Source organism: Plecotus auritus, assembly GCF_963455305.1.
Source record: "Plecotus auritus genome assembly, chromosome: 9".
Classification (NCBI taxonomy): Eukaryota; Metazoa; Chordata; class Mammalia; order Chiroptera; family Vespertilionidae; genus Plecotus; species Plecotus auritus.
This window is the reverse complement of record NC_137783.1, coordinates 148,583,879-148,606,888: the sequence shown is the minus strand read 5'-3', so window position 1 is coordinate 148,606,888 and position 23,010 is coordinate 148,583,879. Positions and strand designations below refer to the sequence as shown.

Below are 23,010 nucleotides of genomic sequence, written 5' to 3'. Positions count from 1 at the left end.
CATGGCTTTGCCAAACTGTCCCAGGGGTCCTGGTGCAGAGGAGGTTCAGAAGCCTGGAGCAGACCCCAGGACCAGGCAGGATGTCTGGACTGAGGCCGCGCCGCTCCGAGCTGGGTCTGACCCTTAGCTCCACAGAGAGCCCGTCCCTAACAGAGCTGGTGCTCAACTGAGCAGCATTAAAATGTTCCTGGTCAGCGGAGCGTGCCGGGTTGTAGGTTCGATCCCCGCCCCGGTCAGGTGCATGCAGGAAGCAACCAATAGATGTATCTCCTCATCATTGATGTTTCTCTCCCTCTCCCTCTCCCTTCCTCTCTGAAATAAAAATGTATTTTTTAAAAATACAGCCGTGGACAATGTGGGAGAGTCTATTGCATCTATAATCACGAGTAAACTTAGTCCATGTCAAAGGTCAGAGACATCAGTCATCTGCCCCAAGGGTGTCCGCTTCACCAAACCCTCGGGGTCGGAGCTGAGTTTAAGGGTTAAGTTTCCAATTTGTAGGGCGGTGAGATCTGGCTGTGCTCCCCTCCCTATCCTGTGGGATGGGGGACACTGCCGCGCCCCACCCAGCCGCCACGTGACGCCACACCCTTGCAGCACGCTGGGCCTCTCCCCGACAGGCCTCAGCCCCCAGTGCAGGGGCCCAGCTCCCGACAAACCCGCGCCTCACCTTGTAGTGCGCCAGCTGCAGGGCCAGCTGCACGAACGCGTCCGGGCTGGTGCGGGACTTCTTGATCAGCCCCTTCCCGAAAGTGTCGAATGGAAAGGAATGGAAGTCCACGTCGTTGGCCAGAAGGTTGGCGCTGCTCAAGGACGTCTCTATCACCTCCTGACACTGGAGGAGGAGGAGGGAAAGGTTTCCCTTGTGGGGGAAGTGCTGACAGATGCCGAGGAGGATCCCAGCGCAGCCAACAGAGGTGTCGCTCAGCGACACAGACGCCCTGCTTTCTTGTCGGCTCTTTCCAGAAAGGTTACCATGTATCCGCCACCTGCACCCGCCCTCCTCGAGGCGCCGCGGGGCCCCCGCAGGCAGAGCACAGGTGGGACACGGGGCTTCCTGGTTCCCGGTCAGACCCCAAAGGGCACTCCCAGCAGCCACGGTGTGCTTTGTAAAACCCATTATTCTGCAGTGGCGATGGAGGACCCATTTTAAAGAATAAACGGACTGTGGGCCAACCCTACAATGGAATGAGCTTTCAGGCTGTGAAGTAACGTGGAGGAGCCTTAGCTGCGGCCACGAGGTGGGAACGGCCCCTCTGAGGCGCCGGACGCAGCGCGCCCAGCAGTGATGGCCGGGAAAGGGCAGCGAAAGGGGACGCAGGGCGAGAAGACGTGGCTGGAAAAGCCTCAGCACTGGACCCTTTATTTTCTACGTTGGAAACTACTTCCAGCCCCCAATAAGTTCAAGTCTTACAATGAAATGAAAAATGTGGTGCAGCCCCGGCCAGATGGGGTTGGAGCATTGTCCCATACATGGAAAGGTCTCGGGTTCGATTCCCAGTCAGGGCACATATCCCGGTTTCCGGTTCAGACACCGGTTGGGGCATACGGGAGTCAACTGATCGATGTTTCTCTCTCACATCCATGTTTCCCTCCCTCTCTTTATCTCTATCTAACTTCCTCTCTCTGAAATCAATGAGCATGTCCTCAGGTGAGGATTAAAATAAAAATTTAAATCCGGTGTATGCTGAGGTCTGCAAGGATACCTTAGTTTACAGCCAGGGGATTTTAAAAGTGCATCGCTGAAAATTGTTCCTTTCATTAAGTGAGAAATAAATATTTTTTAAAATAAAAAAATATTACTTCTTAGGTCCCATGAATTCCTGCTTGGATCAGACGAGCCAGGATTTGGCATTCCCAGCCCTAAAATTCCTTCCCGAGAAAACCTGTACTGAATGGATGACATCTGAGAATCTTGAGGAGAAACAAATATGATACATGAGTGACTTAGAGGATTTCAGCTGTAAAAGGAAGCGATTCTGCGTGTCACGTTTTTCACTGCGTCGTGTAGCTGAGTCTGAGGTGGAACTCTCCCTGACCATCTCAGCTAAAAGCTCTAAACGGAAGAAGAAGTATTTACTGGGGTTTCTATGGCAACAGGAGCTGGAGCCGCTCCACGGCCTCAGCAAAAATTTGTGAGGCGGACGAATTTCGGTCACTGTGGTCTTCCTCTGAGCTGCGAGCACAGGCCCCGCCACGGGGACTAGCGCCTGTGACAGGCCCACTCACCTCCTCCGGGAGGTCCCACTGCAGCCGGGTGGGGGGTGGGATGTTCGGGTTGGTGTCCCCTTTACAGTGCCCATCCTCCAGGTAGCCCAGCTGGAAGCTGTCGGTGGCCAAGACGTACTGTCGGGGGAAAGACACACGTGGAAGTCAGAGAAGGTGATGCAGTTCCCAGTGTTAGGGAACACGTATGTGTCCCACCTGGCCAGTGTGCTCAGTGGTTAGAGTCCCCACCCGAACACGAAAGGGTAGAGGGTTTGATTCCTGGTCAAGGGCACATGCAGGAGGCAACCAGTCAGTGTGTCTCTCTCACATCGATGTTTCTCTCTCCCTCTGCCCCCTTCCTTACACTCTCTCTGAAGAGCAATGGAAAAAATATCCCCAGGTGAGGACTAACAAACGAAAAGAAAAAACAAAAATGTATTTGTCCTCCAAAGTAGACAAATCCTTGTTCTTTATACAGATACTAGAGGCCGGGTGCATGAAATTCCTGCATGGTAGGGTCCCTAGGCCAGGCCAGCAATCAGGGTCGATTGGGGCCTTCCTTTGTTCTGTGCCGCCCCCTGGTGGTCAGCACACGTTATAGCAAGCGATCGAACTCCCAGTCTCCCAGTGGAACCCCTGCCGAGGGGACACTTTGCATATGAGCCCTTTATACATATAGAAGATTTTGCTAAGACTTCCCAGCAGCTACTGAGGGAGGGCGCATGCTTACAGCATGCTGAGTCCTTTGTGCAGCCAGGACAGGATATGCACAGGCAAGATGGTGCTCATCTCCACTTCAGAGCCGAGAAGAGAGCCCCGGAGAGGCCCACCCACCCCAGGACTGGACGCAGGAGACACGTGAGGCCCCACCCACAGGGGGCCGCTCGGAGCTGCCTCTGCATCCGGCTGCGGGCCAGTGTTCTCTGGAGTCACCCCGCTGAGCATTTATGTCTAGACCGAAAGGTCTTTTGTGTAAGTGAGGAAACGGCTCAGAGAGCAGAGGAAGCCACTTTTCAGAGCTGACCCTCCTCAGGGGCGGGACCTGAGGGCAGCGGTGAACAGCCCTTTCCACAATTCCTCCCACACAGAGTTTATTGTGCACCTATGATGGGCACTTGTGACAGAACGGTCAACAAAACAGACAAGAATGGCTGCCCTCCCTCCACAAGTGAATACAGCCAGCATATGTTCACATAAAACCTGTGCACACATGTTCATGGGAGCACTGCTTACAGCAGTCAGAACGTGGAAATAACCCAAATGCCCATCAAGTGATAAACTGGATAAAGTATGGTCTGTCCGTACAAAGGAATACTATACAGCCATGAAAAGGATGAAGCATGCTAACGCATAGGCAGACCTTGTAAACACACCAAGTGAAGAAGCCAGACACAAAAGACCACATGTATGATCTCGCTTCTATGGAACGGCCAGAATTGGCAAATCCAGAGGCAGAAAGCGGGTTAATAAGTTGCCAGGGGCTGGGGCAAGGGCAGATGGGGCGTTTCTTCGGGGGGTGATGAAAACGTCCTGAAATTAGATAGTGCTGATGGTTTGCACAACCACCTCGTGTATATTCAAAACCCACTGAATTGTACATTTTAAGAGGGGAGGGGGGATTTTATGGTCTGTGAGTTTTCTCTCACTAAAAAAATAGTAATTTAAAAAAATGGAATCCCTGTGCTCAGGGGCTTCTATTCCAGTGGGGGAGGCAGATGGTGACCCTGTCAGATGGTTAGGGGAATGAGGGCTCCGGGATGGGGGGATGTGGGGGACCCACGTACACGTGTGGCGAGTGCCACGCAGACTGAGCAGCGAAGGAGGCAGGATCCTTGCATCTGAGCTGATGGGCAGCAGGACCGAGGGTGCAGCACATTTAAACATCAAAAACCCACTGAGAGCAAATGGGGTGCAACTCTGACCTTTGACTAGATTTGCTTTTTACTGGCACACATTGCTGAGGACCTCCACAAGAGATGGTCAGTTCCCGTCGGTCCCCGTGGGGAGCACCTGGGCTCCTGTCCAGTTCCTGGACTCCCAGGCCATTCTGTCCGCTGAGCAGGGACAGTTAAATATACTACCTGGTCCAAGACCAAATCCCTGTACCTTATCTTATCCGGATATCTAAAAAATAAAATAAACCTCACCTGCCAGCAAGCGTGGCTCAGTGGTTGAGCATCTACTTATGAACCAGGAGGTCACGGTTTGATTCCCAGTCAGGGCACATGCCCGGGTTGTGGGCTGGATCCCAAGTAGGGGGCGTGCAGGAGGCAGCTAATCTCTGATTCTCTCCCGTTGATGTGTCTCTCTCTCCCCCTCTCCCTTCCTCTCTGTGAAATCAATAAAAACATATAAAAAAACAGCCAGACAAATACCACATGAAATCCATGCCCGGGCGTGGGTTTCCCACAGCAGCCGCCTCGCTCAGGTCACCCCTGCGAGCACTCACCTCCCAGAGGTGCCCCACGATGGGCGCGTCGGCCCAGGAGTGCTCGGCGTTCATGCCAATCTTCCCGTTTTTGAAGACAATAAATGTGAAGGACTTGTCAAACCACCTGCGGGAAACAGAGGTGTTCGTGGAAAGAAACGACGATATACAGACACCGAAACTGCTTCCTTCTGGACGGGGTCCTGCCTTCGCACCCGGCCCGGCCAGTTCCCCGAGGCCGCGAACCTCTGTGAAGCGGAACACAGGCTCACACGGGACGCGCGGCCCTGCACGCTTCCCTCGACACACAGGTAAGACTCGAGAACAAGCTGTTATAACAGCAAGGACACAGGCGGCAACTCCGGAGAGCTGGGAGGCTCCCCGCGCCTGCACCCCACCAGCGGGCAGGCGGGCCTCACTCTACGGGTGAGGAAAGGCGGTTCTGGGAGGTGGAACTGCCGCATAACCGTCTCAGGACCAGAGCCCACAGCCAGGCAGGCCCCGCCCGCCACCTGCCCCGCCTGGGGAACCGGCTGCCACGCCTCACTAGCATCCACAGAGGGGAAGGCTCTCAAATCCGCTGCTTCAGCTGTGAGTGAGTGCACGTGTGTGGCTGTGTGTGTGTGTGTGTGTGTGTGTGAAGACAGACAGACGAGAGACAGACACGTCTGGGTGCAGAGGGAATTAGAAGCTATGTTTTAACCTAGCCTTATTCCTTCAGGGTCCAGATGCTTGAGGCGGGGTTGGCCGCACACCTGTCCTCCACGGTCACAGGCAGAGGCCACGCTCCCAGGGCAGGGACGCTACCTGTCAAAGCAGCGGCCGTGGAGCAGGGACTTGGCGTAGCTGTCCAGGGACGCGTCGGGGTCCTCCTTCCGGTAGCCCTGCTCAGTTTCGTCCAGCGTCACGAAGAAGGCCGCCTTCTCCACGGCGTCCAGCGACTGCTTGTTCTTCCCGCGCGCAAAGTGGGCCTGGCGGCACCGGGCCCAGGGCACCCTGCGGGGAGGGCGCGTTAGGCCGGCAGCGACTGGGCGCCGCCGCCTCCCACGGGATGTTTCTCATGACGTCGTTTCCCTGGTTTCCACGGGTTTTTAGGAACTTAGGGAAAAGCACACGTCCCATAACCATCCCAAGTTCTGGCCGCGGGGGCTGTGGCCAGAGCGTGGGAGCCGTCCCCTGCCAGCCGTCCCCTGATGTGCTGGATGGTGTCTGCGGCGGGTGCGGGCAAGACAAAACCCCCACAGGTTAGAGGACGGGGGACGGGCACCGCCACACCCCGCCGGCTCCACGCGGCTCCCGCGTCCGCTCCTCCTGTCTGGGGCGGGGGGCGGGGGGAGGGGGTTAAGTGCAGGGTCAGAGCCGAGAGCTCTGGAGTCAGAGCCCACCCCTCCTCCAGATGAGGAAACCAAGGCCCAGAGGGAAGTCACGGCGACTGTGTGGCCGGGAGGGGTTCAAACCCAGGCCAGCCTGCCTGAGCCACGCTGCTGTGACATCCCGCGACGAGGGACGCCTGGGAGCCATACCCGAGGGATTCTTTTCTGTCCCACCTCACGTGGGACCTGCAGCCCTGATGGGACACCTGGCGCGGCTTCCTCTGACAGCCCCTGGCCCCTCACTGTGCCTCCCCAGGCCTTAGGCCCCTGCCCACTTCCAGGCCAGACTTCCTGGCCCATCTCCCACCCGCTTCTCTGCCCGAGAGCTTGGCCAAGGTGCCTGTGGTGCCAAAAGGCCCATAAACACGACAGGTCCTGAGACCCACCAGCCCCAGCCGCTTCCTCTGAGCCAGGAGACCGGGGTGACGAGCACTAGGATGCACTTGGCGTCTGGGCACAGGGCGGGGGTGGGGGAGAGGGACGGTGCCCCGTGCAGGAAGTCAGGCTGGGAGCTCGCTCACCGAATCCCGAGGGGCGAGTGGTCCCGGGTGCCACTCCTCCACAGCACCCGCACCCACACCACCTCCACCCAATCCCCCCGGCCCCCATGTTCAATCAGCACTCGGGAAGTGGGGCTCGGTCCCCCAGACACTCCCCTACTGGTCCTTCTGCCGAGTCCATGCCCCGGGATAGCGGAATTCTCCCAGCTTCTCGGACAACCCTCCCCCTGCCGTGTCCCATCCTCACATATGAGGACCCCCTGCCCCACCCCCTTTCCAGGCCCCAGGACCAGAACAATCTCATAAATCTGCTCGGCGCACTCTAGCCGAAAGTGGTCCCTTTAACGCCACCCGGCACAGGCTCAAGCCCCAATGCGGTCGGGCATGCGGGACCATCCCGCCTCAAGCTCCAGCATCCCGGATGCGGCCCGTAGTTCCAGGGTGCTCCTGGCCGTCCCCACCCCCGCGTGCCCTCGTCCTCAGGGAAGCAAGGCCGCTAGGTGATCTGTGGACAAGGCAGGAAGGTGACCCTGGCACAGGCCTTGGTTTAAACTCTTCCATTTCCTAAATTAAACACGGGGCAGCCTGTGAAAAAGCCAACTCCTGACTTCTCTCGGCCGCGTGCCCTGGCGCCCATCACACAGAGGCGGCCAGATGACTCGGGGCGGGGGCGGGACCTGCTGCCCCAATGAGGGCTCTAGTCCTGCTGGTGCCCCCGCAGGCCGCGGGTACGCACTCCCTGCCAGGGGGCCCCAGGGCAGAGAGACCAGCGAGAGCGCCCTCACCCCGGAGGTGGCCGCTGCCCACGGGCACACACCTTTCTCCCGCAGTGAGGGCCGCCAGCTTGGCCTCCCCGGCCTGAGGCTCCGACGGGTCGTCCAGGATCCGCTGTATCTGCTGCTCGAGCTCGCGGGGCCGCAGCAGCCGGCCGTCGTGGTACAGCCAGACCTTGAAGTAGCGGCCCTTGTGGAACACGACGATGTGCCTGCTGTCCCTGATGTGCTGGATGGTGTCTGCGGCGGGTGCGGGCAAGACAAAACCCCCACAGGTTAGAGGACGGGGGACGGGCACCGCCACACCCCGCCAGCTCCACGCGGCTCCCGCGTCCGCTCCTCCTGTCTGGGGCGGGGGGCGGGGGGAGGGGGTTAAGTGCAGGGTCAGAGCCGAGAGCTCTGGAGTCAGACAGGCCTGACTCGAGGCTCCGCTCGGCCATCTGAGACATACTGGCTCAGGCCACTGACTGAACCCTCCCGGAGCCTCCGCTGTTCATCTGTGGAAGGAGCTAGTAGGGTGTCCCCCACCCAGACGCGCAGGAATGGAGAGAGGACCTAGTGCCTGGTCTTAGAGGAAGAGCGCTCGGCTTCGAGTGTGTCAGCTGTGGGCTGATCCAAATCCGGAGGGAAGAAAGACAACTGTCACTACTCACAGATGACTTGCTATTGCATACAGAAATCCCTGACGGCTGCACCAAAAAACTGTTAGAACTAATGAATTCAGCACAGCCCTGGCCGGGTGGCTTAGTGGGTTAGAGAACCGTCCCAATACACCAAGGCTGCAGGTTCAATCCCTGGGCAGGGCACATACAAGAACCAACCCATGAATGAATGCATAAATAAGTAGAACAAAAATTGATGTTTCTCTCTTTTTTTCTCCCTTCCACTCTCTCTCTAAAAGTTTCATTTAAAAAAAATTCAGTATAAAATTGCAGGATACAAAAATCAGTTGCATTTCTATATACTAATAATGAACTACCAGAAAAAGAAATTCAGAAAAAAATCCCGCCCTAGCCAGCCTGGCTCAGTGGATAGAGCGTCAGCCTGCAGACTGAAGGGTCCCGGGTTCGATTCTGGCCGAGGGCACATGCCCAGGCTGTGGGCTCGATCCCTAGCAGGGGACGTGCTGGAGGCAGCCGATCAATGGTCCTCTCTCACTGATGCTTCTATCTCTCTCTCCCTCTCCCTTCCTCTCTGAAATCAATTAAAAAAACACTAAAAAAAGAAAAAAAAATCCCATTTATAACTGCATCAGAAAGGATAAAATACCGAGGGATAAATTTCACCGGGAGGTGAAAGGTCGAGGACGCTGGCGAGGAGACCGTGGCGGCGCACTCACCCGTCTCCTCTCCTGGGATCCTGGACGTGTTGAACATCCGCTCCCACTGCGCGGAGCAGAGCGGGACTGTGGAGCCCAGAAGAAGAATCTGCAACAGAAACACGTGTCAAACGGGGAAATTCCGCGGAGGACGAAGGAGCAAATGACCAGCACACCTGCCATGCTGGCTCTGTGCTCTGCGTGGGGCGTGGTCTGCGTAATCCTCTCCCAACTCTGTAAAGAACAGCCGTTCCCGGGGCGCCCGCTTCCCTGGGGACTTGCGGGACCTCGCCAGGGCACAGCTTCCCACGCCACCACCCCTTAAACGACACACTGACCGGTCGTGTATAAACCGACACTTCAACCAAAGGGTTTTACAAAAGACATGTCTTATTCCTGAGCGGTTCACCAGCTAAATTGTTTTCCTTCAAAAGTAAACAAGAGGGAAGGGGCTGGAGGAAGGCAGGATTCAGCAAAAAAGAAAAAAAAGAGACTCACGGACACGGTCAAGAGCGGGGTGATTTCAGGGGTGGAAAGGGATGATTGGAGGTGGAAGAAGGCATAGAAGGGATACATGGTGATGGAATCAATAAAATAAAATTTAAATAAATATTTCCTTTGTATTAAAAAAAAGTGAACAAGAGTTTCTTCAAGGGGCAAATTATAGAAGTCCATCAGACGTATCCATCCCCGAAAGCGCACCCTGATGCTCCCGTTGACATAAAGCTTTGGGAGACGCAAAGCAGCCTGGAGCAGCGGTCGCCAACCTTTCGGACCTCACGGACTGCCGGTCGGCGACCGCTGGCCTGGAGTGATGGAAGGCGGACCAGGAGTGACCTGGCGGGCGATGGGTGGGGAGGGGGCGCAGGAAGGGACGGGGGCAGGAGGCAGGGTCACAAGCGCCCAGGGAACTCTGGAGGGTGGCTGTGCTGGCCGTCAGGGCTGTGGGTGTGAAGGGTGTGCACGCGGCGGCAGAGCTCACAGGCTGTGCGGCAAACCAAGTGTGCCTCAGTAAGCTGCAGGAGTGTTTCTGAAAAAGCGGTTTGTTCGCTCACCGGTTTGAGCTCCTCCCGGTCCAGCTTGCGTCTGTACAGCAGGATCGCGTGGATGGCGTTGCCCGCCCTGGCGGCCTGGATGTGCGTGGGCAACACGTACAGGAAATCCTGAAACGGAACGCGTGTCAGCGGGGAGAGGGCTCGCAGGGGCGGACAGGCTGGGGCGAGCACGTGGCGGAGCCGTCGGCTGCAATCACCCCCACGTGAGGGAACGCACGCCTGCTCTTGGAGAAAATAAACTCATCTCTCTTCCTACACTTGGCCGACTGTATTATTATTTCTTTTTAATCCTCACCCGAGAAGGTTTTCATCGACTGAGAGAGAGAGAGAGAGAGAGAGAGAGAGAGGAACATCGATGTGAGAGAGAAACATCCATCAGTTGCCTCTCAGACCAGGAATCGAACCCACAGCCTTTTGGTGTACGGGACAACGCTCCATCCAACTGAGCCACCCAGCCAGGGCTTTTCCATGTTTTGTAAGAACACAAGCCCCCAAATAATTCCTGGGCTAGGAAAGGTGAGAGTATATTTTAAAATTAAATTTTAAATGGCTGTCATTCAAACTGCAAGAAGGTAACGGTACCTTGTCCCAAACACCCTCATATGATGCACAGGAGGGATACAGACAGAAGAGCGGCGGACAGACCGTCCTGGGACGGGAGTACAGGTTAAAGGACCCTTTCCCGCAAGCAGCACCGCACCCGCGGCTTCTACGACTGGAGATCCGTTTCTAAGGGCCATTTTCCGTGACGGGAAGAGAGGGCGGGGGAGGGACACGGGTCCGACTACACTTGGGAGCGTGTCCCCAACACTTTGGAAGGCAGAGTAGCTGGCGGCAGCGTCCTCTCAGGGTCCCATGAGCAGGCAATAGCTTCTGCCAGTCGGAGAGTGTTCTGATGGGGAAAGAGTTAAAGGAAAAGGAAGAGAAGACTCTAACAGGGAGAAAAGAAGAAGGAAAAACAAACAATAAAGAGGGGGAAAAATTAAAGGAGGTGCCGAAACCGGTGTGGCTCAGTGGATAGAGCGTCGGCCTGCGGACTGAAGGGTCCCGGGTTCGATTCCGGTCAAGAGCATGTACCTTGGTTGTGGGCACATCCCCAGTGGGAGGTGTGCAGGAGGCAGCTGATCGATGTTTCTCTCTCATCGATGTTTCTAACTCTCTGTCCCTCTCCCTTCCTCTCTGTAAAAAATCAATAAAATATGTATTTTTAAAAAATAAAAACTAAAAGGAGGTAAAGAACAGAAAGCGAAAGAGAAAGAATTCGATTCGCCACTTAGTAAACGATACCCTGGAACCCCAACTGAGGAGCTGCTAACGGAAGAATGGCATGTGGCGTGTGCCTCACCAGACCAGACACGTGACACGGACACGCGACCAGCCCGTGACTCCACAGTGTCTCCGGGAGCGGGACAAAGCTCGGTGCTCGGTGTGCAGGCAGGGGGCCGCCCCCGAGCCCTTCACGCCTCGGTGGCCCTGCCGTGTATGCAGCGCCCTTAGGAAGACAGGCGAGGCATGCACCCTGCTGGGAGGAAGTCCTGCTGCACACGGGCATGTCTGCAACCCACGTTTCTCCGCAGGCGCCTTGAGGGACCCTGTAAGCACCATGGTTCTCTGGTGGGGGGAAGTGGGTGCTGGGCGCCCTGGTGGGTGTGAAGCCTTGGGCAGAGGTGGCAGAACAGGAGGGGCCCGGTCCAGCCCTCGAGCCTCCCCAGCAGCCGGCAGGGCCGTCAGCCACCAGCGCCTGGAGGACTCACCATGGCGTAGTAGTTGCTGTTCACCATCAGCGGCCCCCGTCCGCGCAGGTAGATGTATTCCTCCCACCAGTCGCTCACCTGTTGGTGCGAGCAGAGAAGCTCAATCGGAGGGGCACTGGCCCCACGGGGCTGGGGTGTTCAGTGTGAGAAAACGGGGGTGGAAAGTGGACTTTTTAAGGTCACGTGTTGAAGTGCTATTCGCAGATGGGTGTGCAGGGAAGAGTCTAAGTGCACGTTTAAGAATTCAACACACCGGTGCACCCGGCACCTGCTCTGAAGAGGAACGTGCCCCCACCCATGCCCTGGTCTCTCACTCCCCACACCACGCCCACTCCTAGCCCCCGACGCTGGTTGTGTCTGGGTCACAGCCAACACCTCTCTTCCAGCTGTTCCTCAAAACCTAGACCCCCACCCCCACCGGGGTCACCTGCCAAAGGTCCCCTCTGGCCGCCATGCATGGGGACGCCCCGATGTTCCGGGAACTGATTAGTATTTCTCACATAAGAAATCTAATTTCTTGCCCTAACCGGTTTGGCTCAGTGGCTAGAGCGTCGGCCTGCAGACTCAAGGGTCCCAGGTTCGATTCCGGTCAAGGGCATGTACCTTGGTTGCGGGCACATACCCAGTAGGGAGTGTGCAGGAGGCAGCTGATCGATGTTTCTCTCTCATTGATGTTTCTAACTCTCTATCCCTCTCTCTTCCTCTCTGTAACATATCAATAAAATATTTTTAAAAAAATCTAATTTCTTGATTAGAATTCCATCAAGAAAAATCGTGGGCATGCACTTACGTAGTTGGTAGCCCACCAGGATTTTAACTTCAGATACCACTGCAACTTTGGCCCGAGGCTGACGGCAAAATCTTCGGCGAGAGCCGTCATCCGCTTAAAGTCCGCTTCCTTCATAAGGGGCTTCACCGAGTCCAGGTACTGGGGTTAGCGAGGAAGACACAAGCCCGGTTAGCACACAGCTCCCTCCGAGAAAATGTAAACATATGGAAAGGGTGGCCAAGTCTCCCCCCAAGTTGCCGGTCCTCACACCAGCTGGCTAATTAACTCCAACGCTAAACAACGACCTGGGTTACTGATAAACAATTACTCCTGTTCGTTCTTTGTTGGCCTGCAAGCGCCCGGATCCCGCGTCACCAGAAAACCATCAACGTGACTTCCAGATGGACCAGATCAGTGTTTTAGAGATGTTCACAAGGACAATGCAGGGGTGTCCCTGGCCCTTCCGAGAGCTCCATTCTCACCGGGCTGCAGCGTGACGGCACAGGGGCGCCAAGCGCGGGCAGTGCTGCCCAGTGCCCCGGACGCCAGGACAGAAGGAGGAGCCGGGACAATGACAGGGCACAACTTAAAACAATTAGTAATGCCCCGCTGGGTGGCTCCGATGGTCGGAGTGCCATCCATACCCCAAAGGTTCTGGGTTTGATTCCCAGTCAGGGCACATACGTAGGTTGCGGGTTCAATCTCCAGTCCAGGAGCGTACGGGAGACAACAGATCAATGTTTCTCTCTCACATTGATGTTTCTCTCTCTCTCTCACTCTCTCTTTCTTTCTCTCTCTCCCCCGCCCCCATCCAGTCTAAAATAAAAATGTGTCCTCAGGTGAGGATTTAAAAAACAAAACAATTAGTAATGGAATCCAACAAAACCAATGACGTGGACCCTTGGAGTGAGTTATATGGTGTGTGAATTATATCTCAACAAAGTTGTTTTAAAAATGTGCCAAGTGGTTTCACTACCATGTATATGCCTTTTATTAAAAAACATCTAAGCGGAGGGCGGGGGGGGGGGCGGGGGGGAGGGGAGAGAATAAAAACACCTTAAGATGTGCTGATAGGAAAAAATATTCCCTGTAACAGCCTCAGCCACTGCTGGGCGCTCACACACCCAAAGGACAGTGAATTCACTGGCAATTGTCTCTAAGTCATAACCCTCAATCCCTCGACGACGGGCGTTTCCGAGTGGGCGTTCTGTGACGCTGAAGCGACACCCACCCTGCTCACGGTGTCCCTCACGGCGGGCACGGGCAGGCGCGGCAGGGACGTCTGGAAACTGTACAGCATGGGTTTCCGGCCTGAGAAGAGCTTGACCATCCCCTTAAGAAAAAAGGTACATTTCAGAAGTTGAGACAACCTGACACCAGTTCTCCAGGATCTACAACTTATCATTTTCTGTGGTTTATTTTCCCCGACTCCATTTTCTGCCCCTGCCCTTGCAGGCCTCAGCAAAGACACAGGTGACCCCAAATAACCAGGCTGAGCGGAAGCCCAGGTCTGCCGGGTGCTGCGAGATGCCCCTCCCCGCCCAGTGCTGTCCGGCCCCCGCGCCCCTGGTGGCGCAGTCTGACCGCCTCTGCACTCAATCACCCTCCTGCTCCTGCGAGGCTCCTGGCTCCGGATCGGCTCAAGGCTCTGTCAGCAGCGAGAAGGGCCGACCGAGGCGCCTGGGCCTCGCGCCAAGCCCAGCAGGAGCAGTGTGGCCCTTCCGGTCACCGTCAAGGCCAGGGGACAGCACGCCTGCCTGCCATCGGCCTTGCTTTAGGTTGCAGTGATCTAAACCTGGTCATGTCACGCCGACCAGACCTCAAAGGAGTGTCCAGGGCTCACGGGGCCTGGGGTGAGGGGCGTGATTCTTGACCCAGCTGGGCATCAGCCATGCAGGGAGCCTCATGGAACTTGTTTTGTCAAGTGTGGGCATGGCCTCTAGGTGTTAAACGCTGCTTCTCCGAGATTAGAAAACTGAAGAAGCAGCAGCAGAACTCGGTTTGGGAAAGAGTGGTGGGGTGGGGGGTGGGGCGGGGGGGTGCCGTGGGCTCACACACGAGGTGGCGCCCAAACCTCTCTCACTAGCAGCCCCGGGGGCGGCGGCAATCAGCCCGCAGACAGAGCCAGCAGCGGCTGACAGCGGTACAGACAGCCACACACACCGCGGATGCCCGACTCGCGGGCCAAGGGTGACAGAGCAGGCGGAAATTACTAGAAGCTCAGGGTGAGTCAGGGAGGCCTGGTCAGCCAGGGAAGCCACTTACTTAGCTGTGACCTCAAGGGAGAAAAGCTACAAAAAAGTGACACTTTTATTTCATGCACGACCTGGAGGACCCACCTAGTGGACAAACATAAAATGCTCAGGACTCACATCTTTTGGCCCCAAACTTATGAGTCACAATGAATCCATCCTCCCCAGCAATTAGAGCGACACCCAAGACACCAAGGGTCAAAGGGAGAGAAGATCCTGGGAGGATCTTTCTTTAAAAAGTAAAAGCTGCCCTGGCCAGGTGGGCTCAGTGGATAGAGCGTCGGCCTGAGAACTGAAGGGTTCTGGGTTCAATTCCGGTCAAGGGCACATGCCTGGGCTGTGGGCTCGGTCCCCAGTGTGGGGCGTGCAGGAGGCAGCCGATCAATGATTCTCTCTCATCAATGATGTTTCTATCTCTCTCTATCCCTCTCCCCCTTCCTCTCTGAAATCAATAAAAATATATTTTAAAAAATGAAATTTCAACTGGTTTAAAAAACAATAATAAAATAAAAAATAAAAGCTCGCTCTAGCTGGTTTGGCTCAGTAGATAGAGCATCAGCCTGTGGACTGAAGGGTCCTGGGTTCGATTCTGGTCAAGGGCACATGCCCAGGTTGGGGGCTCGATCCCCAGTGGGGGCCGTGCAGGAGGCAGCCAATCGAGGATTCTCTCTCAACATTGATTCTATCTCTCTCTCTCCCTCTCCCTTCCTCTCTGAAATCAGTAAAAATATTCTTAAAAGAAAAAGTAAAAGCTCCGTGGGATGAGCCAAGCACAGAAGGACAAATGCCGGGGCCTCGCTGTCCTGTGGAATCTGAAACAGTCCAAGTGACAGAGCATCACGGATGGGCCTGCCCGGGGTGGGGAACGAAGGCGTGATGGGTAAGGGGTAGAGTTTCAGCTCCCTGAAATAAACACGTTCCGGAGACGGACTGCACACAACACAGGGCCTAAGACTAACGGAGAAAGGGGGGACCTGAGGAAACTTGGGGGGGATGTTACGTCTGTGTCACTGACAGTGGTGACGGCCGCCTGGGCGTCCACGTCTCTCCAAACACCGCGGCTGCCCAGGCCCCACAGCCTCGCCTTGCGCCGGTCCGTCACGCCTGGGTCACACGGCTAGGAAAACCCACACCAACCCTGGGCCCAGGGCGCGCCCGCTTACAATCCAGACTTTGGTGGCCCGGCTCATCCTGCCGTGCTCGGTGAACATCCAGCCGTGGTAGGACAGCAGCACCTTGAGGGAGTACCGCATGGTGAAGATCAGGGCCACCCACAGGCCCGTGCCGAACAGCACGCCGCTCACCACGTGCTTCGTCTGGCTGGACATGTTGCCCCTGCCGGGACAAGACGAGACAAGCCGGGGACACGTGAGCGAGCAAAAGAGGCCGAGGTGAGACTCTGCACACGAGGAGTGCAGCCATGCACACGCCTCGGTGCCTTTGCTCCTAGCTTCCGTGGCTTGGGGAACGGCAGAATGTTTACAAAGTAAAAACTCAGTGTTTTTACCACTAAAATCACTAAAACCAACCAATGTGTGAGCGGAAGGAGTCTCCGAGATTTGGAAACCATCCATTGAACACTCGGTAACACTTCCGTGGCACCAAACACCCCAAACGCCTTTGCTACGGAACTCGCATCTTTCTGAGCCTGTCGAGCCTTGAGTTCAAGGGGAACCGTCCTCTCCACTGAGGACCTGTACGTTCTTCTCCGATAGCCGGCCCACGAGCAAACCTGGACGCGGGGATGGGAGACCCTCCTCTGAGACGACCTGCAGCTTAGCTGTCTACGCGTGACATGACCGAAGGAGGCAGACACACACACGTCCTCGGCGCACAAAATCCACCCAGCGTTCCAGCATTAGCAAATACGCAGGTCCAGCATTGCTTCCCTATAAACCGAAGGCGCTTCCGTGAAAAGCAGGAGCAGACAAGCGCCCGTAAAAGACGTGTCCACGCGAACACGGTGCCGGCCCCAACTGCGCTTTCTGAATATGGGCCGGGGGTGGCCCAGGAACCACAATCGGGTGAGAGGGACAAAGACACAAATCTGGTAAAAATCCACATGAAAGGGCTTTAACTAGCCAGCACTTATCCAGTGCTACGAGCAGCCCACAGTGGAGAGTAAATTAAGCAGCTGTGGTCAGCCCACGCCAGTGTGAGGAGCAGGTAAGACTGGCACAACGGCTGCAGGGTGGGAACTGAAGGATGAAAGGAGAGCGGCCGGGGCCGGGGTGGCGAGGTCCCTGCCCGCAGGCAGCCCGGGCACCTGGCAGGCGTCCAGGGCAGGCGCGCTTCCGCTGACATGGCAGCGAGCTCTCGCAGGGCCTCGCAGATGCTTACAAAGGCAGGGGCCAGCGCCCCCGAGGCACGTGAGGCTGTGGGACACTCAGCTGGAGTTGAGTCCAAGGGCTTCTGAAGGAACAATATTTAAATCTGAGCTATCAGCAAGGTGCTGGCTTATGCTCAGGCCAGACCCCAACAGCAGCCCAGGAGCCAGGCAGGCACACGCACACGCACACGCACACACACATGCACACGCGAGCTGCTTCTCGTCCCTAAAGGACCCAATTCCACAGCAAGTCCTGGCCAGAAACACAAAGCCCGCTCGTGGCACGAGGACGTGGGGCCTGGTATTTCCCAGTGATGGGCCTGAACTGCTCAGGGGCGGTGGGAGCCTTAGCCGGGACACGGGAGGAGAGCCGGCCCAAGAACACGGAGGATCACTCACGTCGTGTCCAGGGTCCGGTTGATCTTCGCAATTATCCCCAGCGAGGGGTCGATCTTGGCATACATGGTGGACATCACGCCCACCACGACAATGAGCCAACTGGAAGGACTCGCCGGGTACACGCCAGTGATGATGCCGTTCTGAAAAGACAGGCGCCGGGAGCAACGTCAGGCCGTGGGAGGGGGTGTCTGCAGCAGGTGACCACGCTGTCACCACTGACAATCTCCCCCAGAGCCTCCAGCTGCAGCTGCAGGAGCCTCCAGCCATCCCTTCCTCGACTTCTGAGCCAAAGTGACCCCAGAGTGACCCCAGGACATTAGAATCACCCGAGTTTAGCATACAGATTCCCGAGCTCCACCCAAACTGAGGAATGACACCCGTGGATTAAGGATGTCGCTGAGCCAACCACAAGTGCTCTCCCTAACCTGCTACACCCGAGATGCCCGATACTGCCCTCTCCAAATCCACCCCTCACTCCTCCACCCCTCGCTCCCCCACCCCTCGCTCCCCACCCCTCGGCCCCCCTCCCTCGCCCCCCCTCCTTTCGCCCCCCCACCCCTGCCCCAAATCGAGATGCCATGTCATCCTGAAGTGTTTGCAGGAGACCTCACTCCAGGTAGAGAATGTGCTGTAAGATACTTCAGACAAACCCTCCCCTACCCCCCCTTCCAAAAATATCCCTAAAGAGCAGCAGGAAGAGGGGTGAAGGAAAATGAATCAAAACTGGCAAAATGTTAGCAGTGGACCCTGGGAGGTGAGCAGTGTGACTCCTTCTCTTGACTTTTGTGTATGTTTCCAAATTCCAAGTGAAAAAATTCTTACTGGAGCCATAAATAAGAGATTGATTTGACCAAGACAATGGATTAAAAACTCTCAATACTTTGTCTGAATTTTTTAGAAGATGCTTGCATCCCTACAAGATTGTTTAAAAGGAGTGGGGTGGAATTAAGCTCAATGAAACCGGAGGGAGGAGGGTTCTAGATAAAGTGTCTCCCCCTCACCCCGCCCGCTGAGCCCTGCCCGCCCCTCCTCCTCCGCTGGGAGACGGCATGCTCCCATAAAACCCTTTGGCCACAGAAGGCCACGCACTGTTTAGGTCATTTGTTTTCGTATCTATTGTTCTCGCTTTCCCAGCTGCACGACAGGAACAGTATTTCCACGGGGTTGAAATGACGGCCACCCCTCTGCCCCCCACTTTCTATTTTCTATTTGGAAGTAATGAGGAGCTCTCAGCAAGGCCAGGTGGACAAACTCAAGTTTCCCGGTAGGTGGCACCCTCCTCCACTTCCGGTGCCCATCGGGGGACGGGGTGTGATCCCTCCGGTACCTGGGCCCCAGAACCCACAGGCTAAGCCCAGGCATACCTGTCCAGCCAGGTCCACCTCCTAGAGTAGGTCACTGCTCTCACCTACTCTAGTTCCCCGGCCTTTTGCCATCCTCCAAAAAGGAAAATGAGAGTAAAAACATTAACTGGCCCTAGCCGGTTTGGCTCAGTGGTTGGAGTATCAGCCCACGGACTAAAGGGTCCCGGGTTCCATTCCGGTCAAGGGCGCATACCTGGGTTACAGGGTTAATCATCGGCCCTGGTCAGGGGTACATGTGGGAGGCAACCAATCTATGTATCTCTCTCACATGGATGTTTCTCTCTCTGTCTCTCGCCGTCCCTTCCACTCTCTAAAAAAAAAAAAAAAAAAATCAATGGAAAAATATCCTGGGGTGAGGATTAATAACAAACAAAAAACACCAACTGTGTAATCTACCCTGAGGGGAAGCGGGGGGGACATTCACTTTTCACTTGAAGCCCTTTCATTTGCTTGAATTTTTTAAACATGGCATTTATTTATTCCTTCTGTGATTTTTACTTTATTTTATGTTTTCCTCTCTTATTTTTTCTCCATCATCATTAACCCTCCTCCACCTCCTCCATGCCCTCCTCCACCGCCGCCCCTCCTTCTGTGATTTTTAAAATAAACTAAATTAAAAACAAGACACGTGCTTAAGACAGTGATTAACTGTCCTCTTTCAAGGAAACAGAACTGAGAACAAGCGAAGGCAGCTGCACTTGAATTTACGTGCGTGTCTGTCAGTGTTTGACTATTTTATCAATGAGACACCTGTTCGACTGACTCGGGGCAGTTTCGCCGGAAACACCACGTTTCCAGAAGGTGAGCAGGAGGCACGGATTGTCGTCCTTACTCTGCTCCCTCCAAGTGGGCCACTCACCCTCTCTGAGCCCCGACCTCCTCACCTGCCCCACAGGGGGCCCCACCTGCCTCCAGAATTTCTTCAAGAATTCAGCGAGTCCATATATGTCAACGTGTTTCATGAGCCTTAGGTGCCACGAAGATACGAATTACATGCCAATAACCACTCAGAAATATGGATACTTCACAAGCACCCCGAGAACGGTTCTGTGTTCCAGATTTAAACAAGCGTCCGCAAACCTTGAATCTGATGAACTTCTTCTTCCAGGAATGAAGTCCAGACAGATAGATCTGCTTAAGGGCCTCATGACTCAGCCGCAGGTCGATGCCATCGGGAGTGACCGTGAACTGGAAGGCCACAGCCTGGTGAGCCTCTGCCATCGTTAGGGTCTCCTGGGAAGAGACGGAGACGATTATGTAGAGTGTAATTTGTCCTTACCCTTGGGAACCCTTACCCTCCGACCCTTGGCCCTGGCCCTCCCATCCACCCCCCCTCCTGGCCAGCAGCCCAGGCCCCACCCAGTTGACACAGGAAGGTGGTGGCTGTGTAGCAGCCGGTCCCATCCCTGCCCTCCAGCCACCTGGAGGCCACAAATGAGTCACGGTGGCCCTGAACCCTTATCTTCAGGTGGGGAGGTGGACTGACACCTTGGCCTCCGGTGCACCAGTGCTTGGTGCCTGAGAGCCAGACCCAGGATGAAGCAGCTGGCCTTCCTCCTCGGAGGCTGGGACTGAAATCAAGCCCCAAGGGGTTGAACATTTCGGGAGCACTTACCCTACCCGAGCACAGACCCTGGGCAGGCTCCCCCGTCCCCACCCCCCACCATCACCTCCACCCCACAAACGAAAGCACATTTCATTGGAGCTGTTTCAGAGTCTACAGCATGTCCTTTGTCTCCCATCATCCCGGCTCCCATCTGCTTTCTTCCAGGGACACGCAGCCCCTAGAAGCTACTACTGCCCTCACAGCCTCCCCCACCTGCCCGCCTCCTGAGGGTGAGCGAGTCCACCATCTCCTGAATGGTCTGCACAGAGCACCATGTGGATAAAGTGGATAAAAAGGCAGCTAAGAGCCCTGGCTGGTTTGGCTCAGTGGACAGAGCATTGGCCTGTGGACTGAAGGGTCCTGGGTTTGAGTCCAGCCTGGGTTGTAGGCTCGATCCTCAGTGGGAGGGGGGGCGGCATACAGGAGGCAGCTGATCAATGACTCTTTCATCACTGATGTTTCTATCTCTCACTCCCTCTCCCTACCTCTCTGAAATCAATAAAAAATATATATATTTTAAAAGGCAGCTAAGAGGAAAAAACCATCACGCACCATAATAAGAACCTAAAATCGCATGGTGTCTTTTCTCGTTATGTGCAATTTCCCCCGTTTTTTACCCATTTAAGCCTGTTACGTGTAGAGGTGGGACCGTTACAAAGAAGCCCAGTTACTAAAGTCAAATTAGCCTAACCTTCAGCTGACCAGACCAAACGATGCCATGAGCAGGTTTCGGAAAGGCACCGGACTTTCGTTCATTTGTTCACTCAACAGGGCATGGGCCTTAGGGGTGGACCATGGAAGCAAGACCAGGGAGAGGCTGGGGGTGTTCCAGGCGAGTGTCCCCGAGTGGGAACAGAGGGGACAGGAGGCTGCCCGCTCCCAAGAGGCCTCAGGTTGAGCCATCAGCCCAGTGGAGCCCTTCTCAACCAGGGAGAGGCCCAGTGTGGGAGGACGGGGGGTGGGGTGGGGGGGTGGGGGGGGCAGGGAGTGCAGGACTGGGGTGTGGCCCGCCACAGGTCTGCCTTTGGGGAGGAAAGGCCTGCCTTGTGGCTGCTTCTTCACATCTGATGTCGCCAGGGGCAGAGGGAGAGGCCGGGATGGACACACCTGGGAATGTCTGTTATAATGATTTCGGAAAAACAAACAAACTATAAACAAATAAACAAAAAACAACCAACCATGGTATAACCTTAGCTTAGTATAATCTGCAAGCACTCCAGAATATTCACATACTATTTAGCAGACATGGAGCAAGCTGCCGGAACCTGTCCAATTTCGGAGAGAGAGGCATCGACTGGTTGCCTCCCATAGGGATCAAACCCGAAACCTAGGCCCTGACTGAGAATCGAACCCACAACCTTTTGGTGGATGGGACGACGTTCCAACCAACCGCGCCACCCAGCCAGGGCTAGATCCGGCTTCTGAAAGCAGCAAGCTCTCTAGGCAAAGGCTTGGCACAGGTAATTGTGAATACTGAAGATGGCACCCAAACCAACAGCTCTGGATCCATTTCTCAAAAAATACCCACGGGGCCCTAAGATTCTCCCAGAGCCTCCCGCAACTCAGCTCCCCACCCCACCCAAGGCAGGATTCTGCACAGCGGGCGTCACGGCGAACAAAATTATGTGACCGGCCACCCTCACAACGATATGCACAACCTCTCAAGGGCTTTGCACAGGACACGAAGGGATCCCAACGGCAGCCGATTCAATATAAACCTAGCGTTTGTAGGCAACTCCGTGCGAAGGCGCGCGTGGGCTTGTGCTCGGGAGTCTGGCCGCTGCTGGGGAGAGGCAGACTGAGCGCTTGCAGTTCCCTGCGGCCTTGCCAGAACTGCATTTAACTAAGGACTTGCTTGTTTTGATTGGCTCAGCCTAACGACAAAGATGAGCGTCCTAAATGCCCCTGAAACAGACAACTTGCTTCTCCTTTGCAGTAGCCACGATGGCTGTCCTGAGCCGCCTCTCCCTCCTCCAGCCCGAAGCGGGAATTAGTGAACGGCGTCCAAGCGGCTTGAAAAGCTCCCTGTGCAACTCTCATGAGCTAAAATGCCACCTCAGTCGGTGGGTGCTTAACAGCATTTATCTCTGGAATTCGGCCTCCTGTCGCCATCAGCGGATCAAAACCCCAGCCAGCCCTCACCAGGTGGCTGCGTTGGTTGGAGTGACAACATTGATCTCTCTCTCAAAATCATTCAAAATTTTTAAAAATAAAATCCATAGAAAACATCCTCAGGTGAGGATAACATAAAAAATAAATTAAATCCACGTAAGAAAAAGAAAAGGCCATGCCACCCCCACCAGCATGGCTACAACCAGGAAGACGGAGGAGGGCTGGCGAGGGGGTGGGGAAAGCAGGATCCCGCCAGTGCCGGTGGGTGTAAGACGTGCAGCCCCTTTGGAAAACAGCCCGGCTGTTTTCTGGAAACCCCTGGGTCAGAATTAGAATGTTCCTGCTCTGACCGAGGCTCCCAGGCCTGCGGAAAGCCATCCTGCCCCTCTAGATGGACAGCTGCTGAAGCCAATGAGATCAGTGAGTGCCAGCAGCTGAACCAGGACGAGGCCACCTGGAGCGCCCTCCCCGCAGCTAACCCACCTGCCTGCTGAAGCTCCCGGTGGGAGGAGGCAAGCAGTTAATAAATTCATGGGCAATTAGGAGGACTGTCCTCTGTCCTTAAGTCTCGACACTCGGCAAACACGGAGGAACACCTAACACCGGCCTCCCCTCCCGGAGTGAGCAGCTGTTAGCATTTGGTGCACTGACCTGAGACTGCCATCTCCAGCTCTCCCTGGTGTCCGAGACACACCCACCCCAGCCAGGGCTGAGCCCAGCTGGGAACCCCCACCCACTGTGAGAGGAAGGCCCTGGGGCCAGCTGGCAGG

General features: G+C 55.6%; 1 protein-coding gene across 1 annotated transcript in view; it reads right to left on the bottom strand.

The window, feature by feature from the left end:
• Positions 1-23,010, bottom strand: part of CPT1A (carnitine palmitoyltransferase 1A) — a 42,645-nt gene that overhangs the window by 8,577 nt on the left and 11,058 nt on the right. Inside the window, exons 2-14 of the mRNA XM_080641675.1 lie at positions 19,603-19,755; positions 17,159-17,298; positions 15,594-15,765; positions 13,410-13,511; positions 12,200-12,337; positions 11,410-11,487; positions 9,656-9,763; positions 8,622-8,709; positions 7,327-7,522; positions 5,444-5,632; positions 4,658-4,763; positions 2,230-2,346; positions 671-835 (exon numbers count right to left, since the gene is read on the bottom strand). Coding sequence (XP_080497801.1) covers positions 671-835; positions 2,230-2,346; positions 4,658-4,763; positions 5,444-5,632; positions 7,327-7,522; positions 8,622-8,709; positions 9,656-9,763; positions 11,410-11,487; positions 12,200-12,337; positions 13,410-13,511; positions 15,594-15,765; positions 17,159-17,298; positions 19,603-19,743 — 1,740 coding nt within the window. The 5' untranslated portion in view covers positions 19,744-19,755. The remainder of the gene's footprint in view (positions 1-670; positions 836-2,229; positions 2,347-4,657; positions 4,764-5,443; positions 5,633-7,326; positions 7,523-8,621; positions 8,710-9,655; positions 9,764-11,409; positions 11,488-12,199; positions 12,338-13,409; positions 13,512-15,593; positions 15,766-17,158; positions 17,299-19,602; positions 19,756-23,010) is intronic.